Source organism: Somniosus microcephalus, chromosome 14 (assembly GCF_052327205.1).
Source record: "Somniosus microcephalus isolate GS21.2 chromosome 14, FLI_Smic_1.0, whole genome shotgun sequence".
NCBI classification, from domain to species: domain Eukaryota; kingdom Metazoa; phylum Chordata; class Chondrichthyes; order Squaliformes; family Somniosidae; genus Somniosus; species Somniosus microcephalus.
In genome coordinates, this window is record NC_141000.1 from 82,354,691 (window position 1) to 82,377,748 (window position 23,058).

At 41.4% G+C, this 23,058-nt stretch overlaps 1 protein-coding gene across 2 annotated transcripts in view; it reads left to right on the forward strand.

The window, feature by feature from the left end:
* The window catches only part of tbx15 (T-box transcription factor 15), a 139,512-nt gene that overhangs the window by 109,345 nt on the left and 7,109 nt on the right, over nucleotides 1-23,058 (forward strand). For both annotated transcript variants that reach the window (XM_086006804.1, XM_086006805.1), the window contains one exon: nucleotides 13,934-14,031. In XM_086006804.1, the coding sequence (XP_085862930.1) occupies nucleotides 13,934-14,031 (98 nt within the window). The remainder of the gene's footprint in view (nucleotides 1-13,933; nucleotides 14,032-23,058) is intronic.

The following is a 23,058-nucleotide window of genomic DNA, read 5'->3' on the forward strand; positions in this document are numbered from 1 at the left end:
ACTGAATTCAATTTCACAATTTACCGTGGTGGGATTGAATCTCATGACCTCTGCATTGCTAGCACCATAACCACTACACTACCATACCCAATGCGATTTGCTGATAGTCTCAATTATGGGCACATAAAAGTTCATAAATTCCTTAAATTTTGAGCCTGACTAAGGATGGGGGTATGGAAAAGGGAGGACTGGTTAGACTACTACTGCTAGAGATGAGAAATTTGGTATTTTTTCTGTTCTCCAGGGTGATCTTTGAATACTGAACAGTTTTATCCAGGAGGGGAGAGACATGGTAAACCCCAGTGTAGTCCAGCCCAATTCAACAGTGAACAGCAAGGCTGGTTGATCAAAACATGTTCAGTGATTCAGAGATGGGTTTTGAACAAGGGAGAGTGAAAGAGTGGGAGATCATTTGGGATCTGAGGTGGTGGGGACATTGAAGTGGAGGTGAGATAGTTGTGGAGGAGGTTGATAGAGGCATCAATGTTATCGTGGGTGGCAGACCAGAGGAGGGAAAGGTTAGAGGATTTGAGCATAAAAGTAAAGATGTCTTACTGCAATTATATAGGGCCCTGGTGAGACCACACCTGGAGTATTGTATACAGCTTTGGTCTCCTTACCTAAGGAAGGATATACTTGCCATAGAGGGAGTGCAACGAAGGTTCACCAGAATGGTTCCTTGGTTGGGGGGATTGTCCTATGGGGACAGGTTGAGTAGACTAGGCCTATATTCTCTAGAGTTTAGAAGAATGAGAGGTGATCTCATTGAAATATAAAAAATTCTTACAGGGCTTGACAGGTTAGATGCAGGGTGAATGTTTCTCCTGGCTGGGGAGTCTAGAACCAGGGGCCACAGTCTCAGAATAAGGGGTCGGCCATTTAGGACTGAGATGAGGAGAAATTTCTTCACTCAGAGGGTGGTGAATCTTTGGAATTCTCTACCCCAGAGGGCTGTGGAGGCTCAGTCACTGAGTATATTCAAGACAGAGATCGATAGATTTTTGAATATTAAGGGAATCAAGGGATATGGGGATAGTGCAGGAAAGTGGAGATGAGGTAGAAGATCAGCCATGATCTTATTGAATGTCGGAGCAGACTGGAAGAATCAAATGGCCGACTCCTGCTCCTATTATGTTCTTATGTTAGGATTAGAGAGGAAGCTTGAGTGTGAATTGGGGGGTTGTTTTTTTTCTTCCATGGGATGAAAATGACAGTGAAGAGTTTGGGGGCAGGCAGGATGTGGATGGAAATGAAGGTAAGGAAATGGTTGGGGCGACACCTCTCATTGCTGGAGATTTCAGAGGTGTGATGAGAGGTGACCATGTGTGTGGATGGGGGAATTAATTTGAGGGTTACATAATCCAGGAAAATACAAGTTTCCTCACAGTGCTTTTTGTACATTGTTTGCATGTTAATTTTTGTCCTCATCACAGTGAGTGCTGTGGGCACTGGAAAGTGCAAGACATTTCCACTTTTATCACTCACTATCAGCATTAGGCACTAATGTTCCAGGTATAGACTGACCAGATGCAGAATAAAACTCTGTCTACTCTCCCTAATTTGTGCCTTAACCTTAGAAGAGCATCCTTACTTCACCAGTGCAATTATTTCCGCTTTCCACACCAACAATCTCTTGTGGCAGCTCTGAGTGAGATTAACAATGAACTGTTAATTTGTTCTTAATGATGGTAATTTTGTGCTGTTGGCTGGAGCCCACCAAGAACTGTGTTGAGTTTGTAACTGTGTATACTAGCATCCAGACAGATTCTATAAACCTGTAAAACAGAAGTGCTCTCACAGTATTTCAGTTTATAATATAAATGTTCTGACAGTGTCTTTCATTGTGCATAATACTATTGTCCTGACATTGTCTCCAATCCTGTATAATACAAAATGTACTCTCATATTTCTAAGTGTCAGCTTGGTTCAGTGGAAGCGCTCTTGCCTTTGAATCAGAAAGTTGTAGGTTTAAGCTCCACTCCAAGACTTGAGCACATAATGTAGGCTGACACTTCAGTGCAGTATTGAGGGAGTGCTGCATGGTTGAAGGCGTAAAGTCAGATAGCCAGGTGGGATAGAACATGAAAGTCTAGTCTTTAGTTGCTTACAAGCTTTTATTTACAGAGACACGCATTATATATTGTGCACCCCCACCTCCTTATCTTGTGGCTTATTTATAATGCAGATACTGGTTTGAAACTGGTACCTATTTAGAACAGTTAGAACTCCAGAGGCTGAATTATACTGCCAGCTCTCCACTCTTCTGTTCTTGGGCTAAACTTAACTCACTGACATTTAAATGCCACATAAATTTTCAAAGTTAATGAAGATGCTCAGCTCTTCACAAATATTAAAAACTTAGGATGCACTTACATTGCAGCTACTGTTCCGATGCTGGTAGCTGCAGTTTGGGTTCCAGACAGGCAGAACCATGTTTACATTGCCTAGCTAGAACTGTAGCAGTCTTGCCTAGGAGAGAGCTGTGTGCAAGTGATGCAAATTTGTGCTACACTCTATCCCAACAGCTAAAAATGCAAATATTTAAAAAGCAGGAAGGGGAGAATCTTAAATCTCTAAACATTTAAATTGAGGTTAGGTGGGTTTTCAGATTCCCCCGTGGGACCATCTGAGAACTTTGTAAATCAAGTTTAACACCACACTGGATTTACATTTTATGTGGTGTCAAGCCAAAGTGATGTCAGACAAATCCCCTCCACCTCCCAGGGAGTTTCACTCCCCTTCACTCCGAGTCAGGTTAGATCCTGACTCCAGATTTATACTGCCAGTTTAGTGTTGGTATGAAGCTCAAATTGGTTTGAAAATGTTAAATTTGCAGACTTTTAAAGTGAAGAACAGATCACCTGGAATCTCCTTAATTTTATACATAAAGTTTTTAAATAGATGCCTGCACAATGGCTGCATTTATACTGTCGCCAGTATGAAACCAGGTGGTGTGAGCTTAGTTCCTTGAGGTGATTGCAGTTCTTCCAGAATTTGATGTGCCATCAGATTAGCAACTTTACTCACTAGTTACATGGCAGTTTTTTGCATGCAATTGTATTAAAGAGCTGCATTAACAGCAACTTCAGGACCATGTGTGTGTTTCCTTATACCATTGGGTTCATTAACTCCTCAAAGTCTTTTCCTTGTTGATTTCATTACCATTCCATGTTTAAACAAATCTTTGAGTGGAATGACAGAAAAAATTAATGAAATGTCAAAGTTGATCCTAGTTGATCTTAACTAGTTTATCTTTAAAAGGAATCTTGATGGTAAGGCTGCTTCTTTATGTATGCGTTTCTACATCTAAGAGCCACAATGACTGAACTTTAAAAGTGAATCTACAGTTCCATGCAGAAATGTTGATTTTTATGACTAGTTAAAAGTAGCCCCCATCTTTTTAGCATTAATGGCATGTTGAAAACACTATTATATTTGTGTTTGTCCGTAGCTAATTGGTAACAACTGAGTTACGGTTACGGAATATAGGCCCAGATGTCCTACAGAATTAAACATGCATTTGAAGACTGTATAGACAGTGATGCAGTTAAAAGAAAATTGTGCAGCAGTTTTTAATGATTTTATGAATTTGGAAACTTTCTGCTCATACAGTGCTGTCATAATAGATAGATTGTGATAGAAACCTGTTTCTAATCTACTGTTCAGAGATGGATTCTAACGTGCTGAAAGCTATTTGAAATAACCAGCACCGACTGTACTGAAGTGTGTTTCTAGTGATATAGACATCTGAAGGAATGATTTAACTGTTTTATATCTTTAAATATTTAGTAATTGATGTGTACAGTATATTTCTGCAACACCCAAGCTGGTATTAATCTAGTACCAATCAGATGATGCACTATACCTGATAGTGTGCTATGTTGCAAATCATATTTTAACATTATTAAAAGGTTTGATTTCTCTTGACACAGTCGGTACTGAAATGAAGTCTTAGAATTATTTTGCTGTCATTGGGTGAGCTTCAAGAATTGTTGGCTGGACTGCTGGATGGAACATAGTTGGTCAACGCTACTCCATCTCATTGGGTGGGGTGAGAGGGGAAATTGTGAGTTCTGCTCTCTCCTCACAAACACATGGCTCGACACTCAGACATTAATGGATCCAAATTAATTTTATGGACATAACTGCTCCAGTCTCCACCTCAATCAGCAATTATAGTGACAGAAAGTAATAGGTGAATATTCAATAGGGTGAAATTGTGGAAGAAAATGCTCCCAATTATAAAGAGTATAACGAATATCATTAATAGAGATGTTTCAAGCAGCCAAGTTGACAGTTGAAGTATTTAAGTAATATCCAATATCCATTGTATTAATATGGAAAAATCCATGAGATTTTTTTTAAATTTCCTTCTCAGAAAAGAACAAATATTGACTTGATGCATAAATCAAACTTTTATATTGGGGGACCCTGTGTTTTCTTTCATTCAGAACCCAACTCATTCAGAGTTACTGCTGTCACCAGCACTTTGTGTTCATGTAGAATTTCTAAGTAGTGACACCACAGCCGTACTCTACTAATTCATTCAGTTTCTTCAGTCCTTGGAAAACATTTGTGAATTGCACATTTCACTGACTGATATCAGACAGCATCATATACTCAAAGAAATCAGGAAGCTTTATCCATAAATAGAAGTACAAAAATGGGGGAAAGCCATGATTTATGGAATATTATAAATGCATTATTTTCTGCAAAAGTAAAATGCAATTAATGGTGAAAATATGTTATGCTGCTCTGACAAGCAAGATCTGACTTAAAGATCCTTTAAAAATGTAGTCAAGTCATTTAAAAAGAATTGAATATTGCTTCTCAACTGAGGGTCATTTGTAAACTCTTTAGTCTGAATTAATTGTGCTGGTGTACAGTCTTGTAACAGAGGCAACAGGACCTTTACTTTCCATTCAGATGGCTGAAGTGCGGAGTCTGAGGGCTGGTTCCCATTGTTAGGAATGAATTCCTTTAACTGTTGGTTGGTCTCTTTGATGGGGTGTTTTTGGTACATGGGGACCTTTCATCTCAGTGGAGGGAGTTGGCTCAGTCACTACAAATGTACTTACACCCAATTGAATGTAATGGTATTGATGAAAATCATAGCTGAGATAAGTTGCATAGTGATGAACGGCTCTAGTGGGAAAAGCCAGAATAAATATCTAAATCCAGTAGAATTGTATTGGTAAAATCTATTCATAACTTACTGTTTTATGTTAAATCACATATTATTTTCCTTTTATTTGGTTCTTTAATTCTGTTAAATGTTTTCAGCAGTATCATCCTTTTAGTTTATTGTGAGCTTGTAGGATTTATTTTATTCTGGTTTATTTTTCCTTAACCCTTCCTGGAGTTCTTCAACTTTCATGATAAGAAAAATGAGGTCCTCTCCAGTCCTTTCTCTTTTGGAAAGTCTGTTATTAGTTTTTGATCAAAATGGTTTGGTAGATGTACAGTGACCCAGCCAATTACTGCCCTATCAGTCTCTTCCCCATCAGCAGTAAAGCAATGGAAGGAATCATAAATAGTGCTATTGCCAATAACCTGCTCACCGAGGCTCAATTCTGATTCTATCAGAAGTACTCAGCTTCAGATCTCATCACAGCCTTGACCCAGATATGGATATAAGAGCTGAATAACAGAGGAGAGGTGACAATAGCCACCCATGACATTAATGCAGAATTCGACCAAGTTTAGCATTAAAAACTAAGGTTAATGGGGTCAAGGGGAAAACCCTCAAGTGGTTAGAATCATACCTGATACTGAGAGATGACTGTGGTTGCTGAACGACAGCCATTGTGGCCCCAGGTTGTCACTGCAGGAGCTCCTCGGGGCAACGTCTTCTATCCAGCCATCTTCAGCTACTTCCCTTCATCATAAAGTCAGGGGTGGGGCTACTTGCTAACAATTCTACAGTGTTCAGTTCCATTCACATCTTCTTCAATAATGATGCAGCCCATGCCAGCCTACAGCAGGACTTGTGCTAACAAGTGGAAATTAACATTTGCACCATGCAAGTGCCAGATAATGACCATCTCCAACAAGAGAAAGCCCAAACACCTCTCCCTGACCTGCTACAACACCATTATTGCTGAGACCTCAACCATCAGCATCCTGGGGATGCCACTGACTAAAAATGTAATTGATCCAGCTGTGGTTATAAGAGCAGGGCAAAGGCTTGTTCCTCTGTGATGAGTGACTCACCTCTTTATCCTCCAAACATCTTCACCATCTACAAGGCACTAGTCAAGAGTGTAGTGGAATATTCACTAGTCGTCTAGATGTGTGCAGCTACAACAATATTGGAGGCTTGACCTCATCCAGAACAGAGTAGTTCAGTTGATTAGCACCCTGGTACTGGGGTTAATATATAACCCCTCCATCACCAGTGCACTGCGGCTGCATTACGTGTTGTCTATAGGATGCACTGCTGTAACTACTTAACCTTGCTTCAACTGCACATCCCAGCCTCACAACCCCTAAGACCAAGAGCAACAAAATCACGGGAACATCATCACCTCCAAATTTCCCTCCAAGTCATCATCCTGACTTGGTCAAGTATCACCTCCCCTTCATTGATGCCGGGTCAAAATCCTAGAATTCCCTACCTAACACCATTGTGGGAGCAGTATCATGACAAGAACTGCAGTATTCCAAGAAGGCCCACCACCACCTTCTCAGGGCAACTAGGACTGTACAATAAATGTGGCCTTGCCAGCAACGCCACAGAACATGTCTGTAATAAATATATATAAAACTCATGTGACCACCTAAGTGATTGTCCTTTTGGCTCACTATATACCATTGGGTTTATTTATAAATTATATTTATAGTGATTGAATTGGTGAATGTAAGACTTTAGACAAGAGCATCGTGACTTTGAATTGCAGCTTCATCTTACACTCAGACTTACCTTCACTGACTGTGCAAGTTTTGCCATTTCTTGGTTGGGCAGCTAGATAAACCACATTAAAACGATCAAGGACTTCAGCTTTAGGAAGAGCCAATATTACAAGGACTAGCTGCTCTTTATCAAATCTCTGCAGGACCACTGAAGAAATCCTCAGTTCCCTTGAAGGAAGAAGTATGTCAAAGGCAGTGAACTTGGCAGAGGGGAAGTCGAGAAAACTTATTTTAAAGAAGAGATGAGGACATCAAGTTTCTCAAAACATTAAGGAATTTATTCAATCGTGAAATTATCTATTTTTTAAATAACATGTTAGGCCATGATTTATTTGGTTGGCTGCAGGGGAAATAAGCACTGAAGAAATGATAATTTAATGCAGTACACCAAACTTTGAGTGTCTTGGATATGCTGCAGAGCAGTGGAACTCAGAGTAAACAGGAAGTGATGTGTGAAAAGAAGGGTTAGGATCTTTTTTTTTAAATTGGATTGTCGGAACTGGAAAAAACTGGGTTGAAATGGTTGAATCATAAAACCCTGGAAAATTAGTCAGAATCTTCCTACCCACATGGATGCAAATTTATACTGGGTGTCTCCCAAGTGCCCAGCTCGTTTGTATCAACCTTAGCTCGGCTCCTTGAGCACAGACAGAAATAACATACCACATGGAGAAAGCAAACACAAAATGAAAATGCCAGAGTCAGAATGAATGACATTAAAAAACACTTAATAAAAAGTCTGTAGCTCTTCTCAAGTCGAAAATATTTGAAGATGGAAAAGGAAAGAAACATTGCCCTAATACATATACATGCATGTGGAACCAATTAAACTGCCAATATTGCAGAAATCTTTTGTTGTTCTTATACAACACACTAAATGATTTACACCAAGTCGAATTTTTTTATTGTAGAAAGGAAAAGAACTAACACAGAGGAGGCAAAATTGTTACAAAAGTGAAGATGGACTTTATTGAATGTTAATTTATGAGCTAATTCCTTTATGCTGAGCTTCAGTTGACACTGAACAGCAGAGCTGAAAATGCTACTATGTTTATGAATACAAATTGAAGTTACTCCAATTCTTACTAGAAATGAACTTGCCACCACAACCTGCAGCAAGTTAGCGGATCGATCGCTCCGTGCATTCAGCTGTACCAGCACCGGGTCTCCAATGAATTGATCCAACGAGCCGCGGACGCCGATCGGGTGTCCCGATGCAGCTCGTCAGTTTGGAGGTCACCAATTTGGGTCAGTTGTGACGCCGGCTGCGGTCCTGTGGTAGGTCCTGGAGAGGGAGGCGAGCGCCGGCTCACAGTGGTGCTGAGGAGCCGGGTGGAGCGTTCCCGCTCCTCTTGCTTCCACCTTGAGTTAAGCTTAAAAATAAAACGCATTTCTTCTTCGGCGGCCTCCAGCGCCCCCTTTAAGGATCACTGATTATACCGCCATAGACCAACAAAGCATGCGTGGCCCGGGCTCTGCTGTTATTCCCCAATTTGGACCATTGCCGGCGTCGCAACCACCCCCAAATTGGTGACCCCCATTCTGAAGCAGGTTTTAAACCCATAATTAGCATAATCAAGGAGCCCAACGCCTGTTCTCGGCGCCCGGGGCACTCTGAGGCCACGATTGCCTATTTGGTAGCCGGTACATAACGGGAGAGATTGGGCGCAGGAAACTGCCACCCAAAAATAGTCCTCCAGAAATCAAGCACGACATATGCCAATTTCTACTCCTTAATATTTTGATCGTCTCATTCCATAACCGGACCCGCCCCGCCCCCACTCCTCCGTTTTGATCTGATATACTTGCCATTTTTTCTAAATGGGGGAATGGTACATGTTTGGTTGGCCCTGAAATCTGGAACTCACCTACTTCTCTGGCATTGATTTATAGGAAGAAATTGCAACTTTAACAGTTCTGGTTCAAAATGTGTCAGACTTCTGTTACTTTGAACTGAACTATACTAAAAGCCCAATCCAAGGCTAACAGTCATCCTTCAGTTGACGTTGCAAATTTTGTTCTTTAGGATTTTGTTTGTAAATTTGTAATGCAAATCTTTAACAAATATTATTCATTTAACCAAAGCTTTTGAGTAGCCTAGTAAATGTAACCAATCACATTAAATTTGAAACTTTAGTTATCAAGCGCTTAGTGATGGCACATTCTAGAAAGTTTGTCACTTTCCATTGTAAGCTTTCTGTTTCTAAACATTTTACTGGGATCATCTACACTTGTAATGAGCTGGATCTTCTGCTTGGCTGTTACGGCGGTAGGTGTGCGGCAGGTGGAGACTTTTATCTGTCCGTGTGCATGTTGGATTTGGATACCGGGATAGACTCACTGCTAATGGTTGGCAGTCTGCACTTGGGGTGGTGGAAATCCTCTTGCAGGCTCCCTGCAAACAACCTCGTGTTACTGGTTCATCCGATGATTGTGGGCACGGGGATGGTCAAGGATAGGCAGGGCGAACAGTATTGCATGGAGTAGGGAATACCACTTTTTTTAAGAGGAGTCGACTGGGAGAGTGTTGCAGATATTTTTGGCTGCTGTCATAGGATTCTCCTTAGCATCCTCTTCCTCTTGTTGCTGCTGGACCGCGCCTACCTCTGTGGTCTCTGTGAGTTCCCTCTTGGTAAATTTTCAGTGCAAAATTGTGCAACATGCAGCAGAATAGGCACTGTTATGGAGATTCATTCAGGCATCGACTGGCGTGCTCCATCAGACCGATCAACGAGCAGGAAGCATACCTTCAGCATTTTGATGATGTGTTCGATTAACATCATGGTGGCAGAATAGTCCTCATTGAACCTGTGATCGGCTGGGCTCCTGAGGATCCTCAACCGTGTCATTAACCAAGACGAAGGTGGAGGCATTTATCCCTTACGGCCCCAGTGGACATTTGTCTTTCGTGTTGGAAGAGTGGAAACACTGTCTCAAGATGAAAGTCATGACAGCTCACCAGATAAGGAGCATTCACCATGCATGAATTCGTGATGATGGTCGCACACTGGCTGTATATATATATATGGAGTAGAACCCTTTTCTGTTGCTACATGACACAACGAATAAAGGGAGTCTATGCAAATATATGGGTTCCATCGACAGCCCCTTGAACTTTGAGAAACTCTACCGTACGGAAAAATCCCATTGCCTCTCAGACTGAGACCTTTGATCAATATGGAAGGTAATGAACTCAACAATGTGAGAAAACAAAGCATTTCATTCCATTGAAATCATTTACTATTAGTAGGCAGAAAATACACAAAAAGTAATAAAAAACAAAGTCAAATGATTGCAATGCAAGGATTTGCCAGTGCTTACAATATATAAGTTTTGCGGCAGATTAAAAGCAATTCCCCCATTACCCTACACCATAGCAACAGAATACATCTGTTTTATATAGGCACCTCTTATGTCAGTTGTAAATAAATGTATACTGATGGATGAAGCCCACTGACAAATACTGTGATATCACGGAGGCCTAGAATGGGACATGTAAAATGGCAGTTCATTAGAAAGCCAACTCAACCTGGCCTACTTTAATAATTTTGTGTTTGGAATTTATTGCAATGTTTAACTCAGCCATGCAACATTCCCTAAGGAAACATGAAGCTGGCAAAGAGAACTGTTACAAATCTGAGGGCTGTGGGATTTCAACAAGATTCAGAAATATTGGGGTAAAGTTTCCGTTTTGGGCGCAGTCAACAATCTGGGTGCAAATTGCACTTGAAATTGCGCTGGTTTTCTAAAGTGAAGTCATGGCTCAAGTTTCCACTCAAACACAATTGCATAATCACAAACCCAAAATTTTGCATGAACTAACTTGTTTTTTTAAATTAAAATGCAATATCAGCAAAAATATGAGTTACCTTTCCAGTATTTAGTGAAACAGTGGAAGTATTATTTAATTTCAGATGCAAATGGACAATGTAATAGAACGTAATTGTTTATTTTTTTTCCAATTAAAAAAATATTCCTTGATGTGTTTAAGAGTGGTAACCTGGTGCAGTTTTATTAATGCAGGTTTACCACAAAACAGAAACATTTTTAATAAGTGTGTCTAGTCCACCACCTGTAAGTAACCTGATTTTAAATCACTGAAAATGACTTTAATAAAACTAATCTGAACCATTTACTAGTTTCATTGGTGTAAAAAAAAAGCTTAATTTTAAGAGCCTTCTCGAACGGTTGTAAACGGACACAATCGGTGGAAACTTGCCATACTTATTATTTTGAGCTGGGAGCGTGGCCAGTTCTGTGGGTGGGGTCGGCTTCCAGCGCAATGTTTTTTAAATCAACGTTAAAGAGCGTGAAAACTCGTTTTACCCTTGACATAATTTGTGCTTAAAATTCCTCGATCTTTTACGCTGGTTTGGCCAATTTCCGGCGAAACTAACGGAAACTCTAGGCCATTGTTTTTCCGCATCTTTTCTGTGAAGAAATTGCAGCTCCTGTTGTTGAAATACTTTACATAGATGGTGACCTTGTGGGGTGCAAAGGTTCCGAAAATCCAAATCTATGAGAAATTTGCCATGTTTCACAATGTTTTACAGCATCAATGACTCCCACTTCTACTATATTGTTCAATGATGATTAGCTACTGGTTATTTTTTCATCTTTAACAAATAATCATTTAATTCCACTAAAACTCTTGTCATTTCTCTTGTACTGTGTATACAGCTCAGCATGTTCCAACAGCACCCTGTAAAAGAGTTACATGTAAAGTTAGCTTTGCCTTTCGTGTAGAGTGACATAGTTGATACATTCTGGTTGTGTTCAATTTTCTATTTCTGTCATGCGTTGTTTCTTCAAAAGGTTTATAGCCCATGGAAATCAATTGTGATTGTTTATATTGTTGCATATATTACATCAATTAATTGTTGAGATGAAGTCTGCAGCAGAAACTTGGAGTTCTGAGAACATCAGCAGCATATCTGGAGTGTAGAAGAGTCTTATAGTACTACTGTCCAACACAACTACAATTCCATATGGCCTGTGGTGTTTGCATTAGCAACACACACATACTACAGGAAAGCAGTGATAGATGGCTTCTCTAATTGGACAGAGCTTCAGTAGAATAGATGGTGATGGGAATAAAACTACCTGCTGAATGAGGACTAGCAAACACAGAGGGAATACAGGAATCCTCTGAGACTTGTCTGGTGAAATGCAAGAATTGGACTGAGTTTGATTAAAGGCAGATTTAGTTAAAGGTGTATAGTAAAAGAGATCATCAATGCAACAGTTTTCTATATGGATGGGCTTTAAATAACTTCATGTAGAAATTCAAGGTTATATACAAGTGGTATAGCAGTTGACATTTTCAATGATGTGAGAAAAAATGATCTACATTTGAAGAAGCTATGATATGTCTTCCATTATCACACATAATTATGCTCCTATAATTACCTCACTGTTTCAGGTGGAAATCATACTCTCCAGGTTTTAAAATTTGCCTGTTTTCTCTTTTGTTTTGAATTGGTTGTTTGGAATTTGTTTTGCTACTATGTCTCCATGGAGGCGTATTTCCGGTATGTGCTTACTGTTAGATACATTGAAAGATTTACAGCCATAACATATCCCGGCTGGCTTCAATTGTGTGGCTGAGGTGCACATGAAAGAGATGCAACTGAATAAACACAGGTGTGGGTCACCGTTGGCAGTTTATTTTTCTGCCAGCACCAAGTTTCCTTATAGTGTGAACCACCTACCCATGCACTAGTGATTAGATATATCCACATAGAATTCCATTGGTCATCAGCCTGCTACCTCAACACAAAATTAATCAAATTAAGCATCAGAAAATAAATATTGTCTTTTAAATATCTTTCTTACTTCTTTAGACTGTTCTTTCAACCTCATTTAAACCTCTCCAGCCAAATCATATAGCCTCGCCACCTGTTTTCTTTTATACTGAACAGTCTTCTCTGTTCACCTATCCTGTTTCACACCTCTCCAGTCTTAAGCTTGTTCCCCTACCTTTTCACATCTCTCCCCATCCTTTAGTTTGCTCGCTTATCATCTTTTACACCTCTCTGGTTCTACAGAATACTCCCTATGCATTCTTACACCTTACGTCCAATCCTTTATCTTGCCCTTCTTCCCACCCTCTCTTTTCATCTCTCTCCCTGTTTCTGCAGCATGTTTACCCAGTCACCTTTTCCTATCAGAAGAAATAGAATTCAAAGTCATGCCCCTCTGATTGGGCCACAATGCTACTCAATTAGGTAAGTTACATTAAAATAGTTACAGTTTCAGGTAGGAAAAGATCTTTGGCCTATCTAACCCACTGTATTACCTTGATGCATTTCTAATAACCCTGAATCCTGACAAGAACCTGCCTAATTCCTTCTTGAAACTTATTAAGTTTCTTCTTCCATCGCCCATAATCTGTTCCACATACTGAACACCCTTTTAGTAATCAAGTTCCTCCTGCATTTATTATTTTATTTTGTTGTAGGACCAGATGTGTACAAAAGAAGTAGGAAGGCAGAAGAAATCATAGACAGCAACACAAAAGTAACATTAACACCAGTTATGTTTGAGTACTTAATGACCTAGGAAACATCAAACCAATGTCCTGTCTATTTTACAGTGCTGCCTCTTCAGATTACACACCAAGTAAAATAACTTGATAAAACATGCCTGTAAGCCATGTTTATTTAAAGAAAGCAAGGAGTAGACTTAGAACAAATATGTAAGAATTGTGGAAAACCAATTATACACTTCAGAGACTTACTTAAATACAAGGGCTTTATAAAGCAAAAATTACAAAATTAAACAACATCCCTTCACAACCTGAAAATTTAGAAGAGCCAAGACTCAGAATAAGGGATTTCCAACATATAAAATTGACTGGTTAAGGGGTTAAGAATAGATTTTGTGGGAAATGTAGGAACATAAATCTGACTGGAACAGTGTGAGAAAAAAATGAACCAGCTGGAAACAGGACAATGTGGAGATTGATGTGTGTGTTGAAGCTGTACACAGTTATATTTCCTCTTTGCTTTCTTTTGATCAGGACTGGCCTAGAGGCCATCATGGAGACATATGCCTTCTGGAGACCTCCTGTTCGGACCCTCACATTTGAGGATTTTACCAACATGCAGAAGCAACAAGGTAATGGGGCAGAATGTTTACCTGTATTTTTATTTTTTTCCCTGTACAGGCTATAGAATTTGGAATGGCCATTGTCACTGCCACTCTTTGATAAGCTCTTAAGAATTAGGGATGGGCAATAAATGCTGGCCTTGCCAGTGACGTCCACATCTCAGGAATGAATAAAAAAAAAGGTTCCTGTCAGGCTGTGTCTCCAATTCCTTCTCTAGAGAAGTCCTATTGCCATGTGACACTCTTTACTGGTATCCCAACTGAAAGACAGTTCGTAATTCAGACTGGAAGTTTCAAGTATTGGACAGCCCTGAGACTTGAATTTAGAATCACCGAGATGCAAACTTGTTAAATGAGCATTATAACTGCACTGTGAAACACAACTGACTGTTGGAATAAGTGGTTTGTGACAAATTGTAAGAAAATAGATTCTTCCAGGTGTACAAAGTGATAATAAACAGCTCTCAGTTTTATTAATCTGCCTCATTTAACAAATCATTTCAGTCTGTACATGTATTTAATTAGTAAGTGCCCCTCTCAATCTGAGGCCTCTTTCTACAGGTAAGATAACATACTTCAGGAACTAATCCTGTTTCATTTGAAGCTGATTTAAGGTGACTGTGTAGCATTGAAGAGATGGACATTGTTATATTTTCCCTACTTTGAGGTGCATTGCCAAAATTTTAGGAAGATGCTGTGCAGCCAGTCTGAGAATTAAGTGCTCAATCTTACTGTAGCCAGCTTATTTGAGAGGCAGATTGAATGACTCAACCTCTTGTCCTTCTGACAGAAAAGTCAATATTGAAACTGCTAGGCTAGGCTGCTTTGGTTGTATTAATGATAGTAAACATATAAGCATGTAATAAGACCCAGTCATCATGGCATAGGTCAGCTGGAGTTATCTCAAGGCAATAAGCTGACACTTATTTCAGAAATCACAGATTTCTGATGGATTTTAATGGTATTGGTACCAGAATGCTACTGATAGACACCAAACATGTACCAGGTAATATTGGGCAGCTTAGTTCAGTGTCTATTCTCATATTTAGAAAATCTATTTTTAAAATTATTTTATTTTAAATGTTGATTTTTATTTCCCCTTTCTACTTTGAAATTATTTCCCCCCTCTGGGCCACACACAGTCCCCAGGCTGAGAGAGAAGGCATTAAACCTGCTTCTAGATCTGCATGAGGATTGTATTCTGTGCTCCCTTTCTCTGGAAAAGTGCATCTCTTAGATAACACAACTAATTTTGATATTTTGAACTAACCATATGGAGAATAATGGTAGAAGAACTTCCAACTTACTCTTCTGTGGTGTAGTGCATTGTTAATATTTACTTATTGATACTTATTTGCTGATATGGAAGAACAATAGATTGTTGTCTCATATAACGTTTTGAGATTCAGTGTAGATTTTGGAATGTAGGACCAAGTAAAATGTCTTCCTATGATATCTTCAAATTCCCAAAAGTAATGTTAAAGACAATTATATTTTTTTTTTATTGATTCAATATTAAAACATCGTATTAATGTAAATAATAAGCAAATTACATTCTAATAATGGCTATTTTGTCCTTTGGCCTAATTGGCAATGAATGTGACTTGTATTTTCCTCCCATTTAAAACCAATTGATTGTTCTTGTGTATGCCAATTTCATACTGCCCAGAGCAACGCATGGTTTTACTTCTCTCACACTCTCCCATTGTTTTCAATTGGAGACACATTCTATATGTGTAATAAATCCTCTAAGACAGCCTTTTATGATGTCATAGAAAAAACAGAAAAAATCATTGGGAAAATTTTGTTCAAGTGCCAAAAGTTGAATAAAATGCAGTTTTCTCCTCAACCATGGATTGGAATTGATCCAACTTTGGCAGATTGATTTATTTTCATATTTTGATTCATCTTACTTAGTTACCTTATTCTGTTAGATGCCATATTTTAGGAACAATCCATAATATTTGGTCTGGCCAACAGTATTCTGTTTTTTTTCCAATCTGGTCTCCTAGGGCAGGGGCTCAGGCCCATTGCACAAAGCTGCATTCTAAAGCTACTACTGGCACTATATTATTTCAGTTTATTTCTGAAAGATGTTATAATGAAAACAATGCCATCTCTCTCAGCCTGGGAATTGTGTGTGGCATAGAGGACCAAGTACTCTTCTTCTAGAGTAGAGCATAGTGGGGCTTCATTTTTACATTTAACCTGTGTCCTCTGAGAATATTTGATAATGGCCCTGAAATTAGGATCGGGAGCTCGCCGCGCGTGCAAGCCCCCGATGTTCACTTACCCGGCGCGCTGACATTTTAATTCTGGCCCGCATTGCATTTCCTCTCACTGGCCCGCTTGAGGTCCTGCCGCGCTGTGCGTGCGTGACCCAGCGGCGTACTTAGTGCGATGAGCCGGCTGGGATCACGTGAGCACAGGGCAACCAATGGGAGGTTGCAAAAGTTCATTCATCAGTTTGACAGTAAGAGCTGTCAAACTCATGAAAACTCCTGGCCCCAAAACACTACTTAAACTTGAAAGAAAATTAAAAAAAACATTGCAGTACCTAAATGAACCATAAAGAACTCTGAAAAACTATTTTAAACAATTTTAAAATTTGAAAAAAAAAATTATATAAAAAATCGGGGCTAAAACTAAACTTACCTTACTGTAAATTCTTTAAAAATAACAAACCTGTGGAAAAAAATTTTCTCAATTGTATAATAGACCACTTACCTGTAAAACGAAGTACTTACGTGTGGTTTTTCAATGCGTAAATACCGGAGGCCTTTACACACGCGCAACTCTCTAAAAATAGAGGAAATCCAAGTCGCACGATACCGCGCACGCGTTCAGCCTCTTAACCCCTTGGGTCAGAGGACAGGAAATGCCGGTTTTCAGCGCATGCGCTGTGCATGCTGAAAACCGGCAATTCCTCCGGGCACACGCGTGAGTACCCCGTCCTTACTCACGCGTTGTGCCCGGAATTACTGGGCCATTATCACTGATTATAAAGTTTAAGATCCTTCTTTCAGTTACTGTGCATATATGTACACTACCCCCTGTCCATCCCCAAATTATTGGCAAACCAGTCAGCCTGATGGATCATGTTTTTATAGTTAAATCTTAAGATATTAAAATAAAACTTTATTCTAGATGTACCATTATTTATCATAATAATAACTCTGATGACTCAGACTTTAAATATATCTGACTGGCTTTAGCGCCTCTCTGTTTTTACATAATTTTTAGATAAAATCCATGCCAAAGCCTATGCTTTGGGAGTTGAAAGTGCAGTTGTAAGTAACTTGAGGGATTGGGAAGTTTATTCCAGGTTTAGACTCAGCAGGATGTAGGATTGGAAGAGAGTAGGGGGATGTGGGTGGTGAGGAATACAAGGAAGTGTCTGTGATCAAGACCATGGGAGTAGAGGCCACGTGAGATGGCAAAGTCAACGGGGGGTGGCCTTGAATATGAGAGTTTATATGGAGGACAGGAAAGCAGTGAAATCAGAGGAGAGGTAAAATGAGTTGAGATGTACATTGAAATCAAAGATGAGGAGTCATTTAGTGCAGAGACTGAAGGAGGAAAGAAGGGTGGCTATCTCATTGAGAAACTCGGGATGGGGATTGGTGGGGTTGGTTGAGAATGAGGATTTTAAAGGAGAGGCAAGAGTGTTGGCACAAGGTGAGGTGCTCAAACGAGGAGTTGGTATCAGAGGATTCAGGGGAGGGACCAAGGTCGAAGGCAGAGGCATACCAAATCAACAGCAGAGGAGAGAGGTAAAAAGTAATCAGTGTGTGACGTCACCAGGGAGCAGGTAAGTGATTGGTTGGTGAGTAGTTCTCTCTTTTCAATACAAGCTTGACTTCTGTGGTGTTAAATTTCTAGGGTCTCTGGTGTAGTGGGGACAGTTGGTAAATAAAGCGCCCTAGAGTATACCTGTAACTGGGGTATTGAATAAATTTTTAAATTCATTAAAGGAGTAAGTCATGGGAGGAGAGCTCAGACCCGTGTTCTGCTCCTCTTGCTCCATGTGGGAAATCAGGGACGCTGCCAGTGTCCCTGACGACCATGTGTGCGGGAAATGCATCCAGCTGCAGCTACTTGCAGACCGCATTGCGGCGCTCGAGCTGCAGGTGGATGAATTTTGGAGCATGCGCGATGCTGAGAGGCTCGTGGATAGCACGTTTAGCGAGTTGTTCACGCCTCAGGGCAGGGCAGCACAGGGGGTGACCATCAGGCGGAGCAACAAAGGCAGGCAGGTAGTGCAGGGAACCCCTGCGGGCATCCCCCTTTCAAACAAGTATACCGCTTTGGATACTGTTGAGGGGGATGACTCACCAGGGGAAGGCAGCAGCAGCCAACTTCCTGGCACTGGGGGTGCTCCTGCTGCCCAGGAAGGGGGGAAAAAGAGTGGGAGAGCAATAGTGGTAGGGGATTCTATAGTAAGGGGAACAGATAGGCGTTTCTGTGGCCGTAGACGTGAATCCAGGATGGTTTGTTGCCTCCCTGGTGCCAGGGTCAAGGATGTCACTGAGCGGCTGCAGGGCATTCTGGAGGGGGAGGGTGAACAGCCAATGGTCGTGGTCCACATTGGTACCAACGACATAGGTAAAAAGAGGGATGAGGTCCTGCATCAAGAATTTAGGGAGCTAGGTAACAGATTAAAGAGCAGGACCTCAAAGGTTGTAATCTCTGGATTACTCCCAGTGCCACGTGCTAGTAAGTATAGGAATGAGAGGATAGAGCAGATGAATGCGTGGCTAAAGAGTTGGTGTAGGGGGGAGGGTTTTACTTTCCTGGATCACTGGGCCTGCTTCTGGGAAAGGTGGGACTTGTACAAGTCGGACGGGTTGCACCTGAACCAGAGCGGGACAAATATCCTTGCGGGGAGGTTTGCTAGCACTGTTGGGGGGGGTTTAAACTAACTTGGCAGGGGGATGGGATACAGAGGGGAGCTGAAATAGGGGGGGATGTGCTGCCAATTATAGAGAAAAAAACAAGTCAGCTTGGTAGACAGGGCAAATATATAAGGGCAAGGCTGGATGGCATCTATTTTAATGCAAGGAGTCTTGCAAATAAGGTGGATGAACTGAAGGTGTTGATAAACACATGGGAGTATGATATTGTTGCTATCACGGAGACATGGTTGAGGGAAGGGCAAGACTGGCAGCTCAATATTCCGGGGTACAGAATCTTCAGGCGAGACAGAGGGGGAGGTATAAGAGGAGGGGGTGTCGCAATATTAATTAAGGAGTCAATTACTGCAGTAAGGAGGGATGATATATTAGCAGGGTCCTCTAATGAGGCCATATGGGTGGAGCTTAAAAACAAAAAGGGGGCAAGCACTTTGCTGGGAGTGTACTATAGGCCTCCAAACAGTCAGGGGGAGATAGAGGAACAGATATGTAGGCAAATCTCAGAGAAATGTGCAAATAATAGGGTAATAATAATGGGGGATTTCAACTTCCCCAATATTAACTGGGATAGTCAGAGTGTGAAAGGCTCAGAGGGTGTAGAATTCTTAAAGTGCATCCAGGAGAGCTTTTTGAGCCAGCATGTAGAAAGTCCTACAAGAGAGGGGGCGGTACTGGACCTAATTCTAGGGAATGTGGCCGGCCAAGTGGAAAAAGTGCTAGTAGGTGAGCACTTTGGTGATAGTGACCATAATATGGTAAGATTTAAGGTGGCCATGGAAAAGGACAGGGATGGGCCGGAAATAAAGGTTCTAAATTGGGGGAAGGCCGATTTTAATAGGATAAGGCAGGATCTGGCCAAAATGGACTGGGATCAGCTACTTGTAGGAAAATCCGCATCGGAGCAATGGGAGGCTTTCAGAAGGGAGATTGAGATCATACAATGGCAACATGTTCCCGTAAAGGTCAAGGGTGGTTCCAAAAACCACAGGGAACCTTGGATGTCAGGGGATATACGAGAATGGATTAGGAAAAAAAGGAGGGCTTTTGGTAGATACAAAAGGCTAAAGACGGAGGAAGCCCTAGAGGAGTACAAAAAGTGCAGGGGGATACTTAAAAAAGAAATTAGGAGATCAAGGAGGGGCCATGAAATAACACTGGCGAGCAAAATAAAGGAAAATCCGAAGATGTTTTATAAGTATATTAAGGGTAAGAGGATAACTAGGGAAAAAATAGGGCCCATTAGGGACAAAAGTGGCAATCTGTGTGTGGAGCCGGAAGATGTAGGAGGGGTTCTAAATGAATTTTTTGCATCTGTTTTCACTATGGAGAAGGACGATGTAGACATAGAAATAGGGCGGGGGGACTGTGATATGCTCGAACATATTAACATCGAGAGGGAGGAGGTATTGGCGGTTTTAGCTGGCCTAAAAATGGATAAATCCCCAGGCCCGGATGAAATGTATCCCAGGCTGCTGTGTGAGGCAAAGGAGGAGATTGCGGGGGCTCTAACACATATATTCAGGACCTCTCTGGCCACAGGGGATGTGCCAGAGGACTGGAGAACCGCTAATGTAGTACCATTATTCAAGAAGGGTAGTAGGGAAAAACCGGGGAACTACAGGCCAGTGAGCCTAACATCAGTGGTAGGAAAATTATTGGAAAAAATCCTGAGGGACAAAATTTGTCTCCACTTGGAGAGGCAAGGATTAATCAGGGATAGTCAACATGGCTTTGTCAAGGGAAGATCATGTCTGACTAATTTGATTGAATTTTTTGAGGGGGTGACTAGGTGTGTGGATGAGGGTAACGCAGTGGATGTGGTATACATGGATTTCAGTAAGGCCTTCGATAAAGTCCCGCACAGGAGACTGGTCAAGAAGGTAAGAGCCCATGGAATCCAGGGTGCCTTGGCACATTGGATACAAAACTGGCTTAGTGGCAGAAGGCAGAGGGTGATGGTCGAAGGTTGTTTTTGTGACTGGAAGCCTGTGGCCAGTGGGGTACCACAGGGATCGGTGCTGGGTCCCTTGCTGTTTGTGGTCTACATTAATGACTTGGATATGAATGTAAAGGGTATGATCAGTAAGTTCGCGGATGATACAAAAATTGGTAGGGTGGTAAATAGCGAGGAGGGTAGCCTCAGTCTGCAGGACGATATAGATGGGTTGGTCAGATGGGCGGAACAGTGGCAAATGGAATTTAACCCGGAAAAGTGCGAAGTGATGCACTTTGGGGGGACTAACAAGGCAAAGGAATACACAATGAATGGAAAGACCCTAGGCAAGACGGAGGGTCAGAGGGATCTGGGTGTGCAAGTACACAGATCCCTGAAGGCGGCGGAACAGGTGGATAAGGTGGTAAAAAAGGCATATGGGATACTTGCCTTCATTAGCCGAGGCATTGAATATAAGAGCAAGGAGGTTATGATGGAGCTGTATAAAACACTGGTTAGGCCACAGCTGGAATACTGTGTGCAGTTCTGGTCGCCACACTACAGGAAGGATGTGATCGCGTTAGAGAGGGTGCAGAGGAGGTTCACCAGGATGTTACCAGGGCTGGAGCGCTTCAGCTATGAAGAGAGACTGGGCAGATTGGGTTTGTTTTCCTTGGAGCTGAGGAGGCTGAGGGGGGACATGATTGAGGTGTACAAAATTATGAGGGGCATAGATAGGATGGATGCTGAGGAGCTTTTTCCCTTAGTAGAGGGGTCAATAACTAGGGGGCATAGATTCAAGGTAAAGGGCGGGAGGTTTAGAGGGGATTTGAGAAAGAACTTTTTCACCCAGAGGGTGGTTGGAGTCTGGAACTCACTGCCTGAAAGGGTTGTGGAGGCAGAAACCCTCACAACATTTAAGAAGCATTTGGATGTGCACTTGAAATGCCATAGCATACAAGGCTACGGGCCAAATGCTGGAATATGGGATTAGATTAGACAGGGCTTGATGGCCGGCGCGGACACGATGGGCCGAAGGGCCTCTATCCGTGCTGTATTACTCTATGACTCTATGACTCTAAGGTGTGATTTAGTGAGATGGGCTACACCACCACCATGATGGTTTGGGCAGGTCAGATGGTGGAGGCTAATAGAGTTCTGCAGGTTCTGTTCTCAGTCCCTATTGTTCACACTATTCATAAACAATTTGACAAAAAAGTACTTTGTATAATATAACATTTATTAATAATATCAAGTTGAAAATATATATGAGATAAACAGCATTCAAAGTGATGAGGAACAATTTGAACAGATGGGTTAAGGAATGGTGTTAGATTTTCATATAGATAAATATAAAGCAATGTGTATTGGAACAGGAAACAGCAAATGAAACAATATCTGTTAGCCAGAGATGGCCCTAGTATTTTGGGGGTTAACATTCAACTTCACATTGGAGGTGAGATTCAACTTCAGCAGTGGCACAAAACGGACAGTAGCCAATCGCCATGTCCGATTTTCCTTTCCATTGACCAATAAATTCAAATCAGCATCAGGTGATGTAATTACCCGCCAGTGCCATTTATCAACTTCACCGCCTGGCTAACACCATTTCCTGCTCCCGCCCATCAACTATGGGTGGTACAGGTCCTCAGGCAACCATTTCCAAATACTGTTTCAAGGGATCCACAGCTACTCTCACATACAACTATATGGAGCTCTTGAAGACTTTTTTAATACAGTCTTTTGTGTCCTTTTGACAAAAGATTTGAAAGTCCTTGTAGTTGCTACTGCTATTATTAAGGGATTTCTAGCATTGTAGTTGTTTCTTCATGTGGATCCATGTAAAAATCCCACTCTGAGAGGAGCAGGGGGAAGGAGCCAGCAGCTAGAGGGAGATCAAAGAGGAGGCATGTGTGGAGGAATCCTTACCATCCTGGAACAACATACCTGCAGTTCCCTGAGGAATGGTACATCAGAAGGCTTTGATTCTCTAGAGAAGCAGTGTGTGTTGTGTTCCATCTTGCAAGAAGACATACAGCCAACTGCTCCAGCCGGCACAGCAATGCTTGTTGCAGGAGTAGGTGGAGGTGGCTAGGAAAGCAAAAGAATGAGGTAAGCCCAAGGCCAGTTCACGTTCTAGCTCTGCTGAAGAGGACTGAGGTGCTGAAATCAAGGGCACAGCACTTAAAA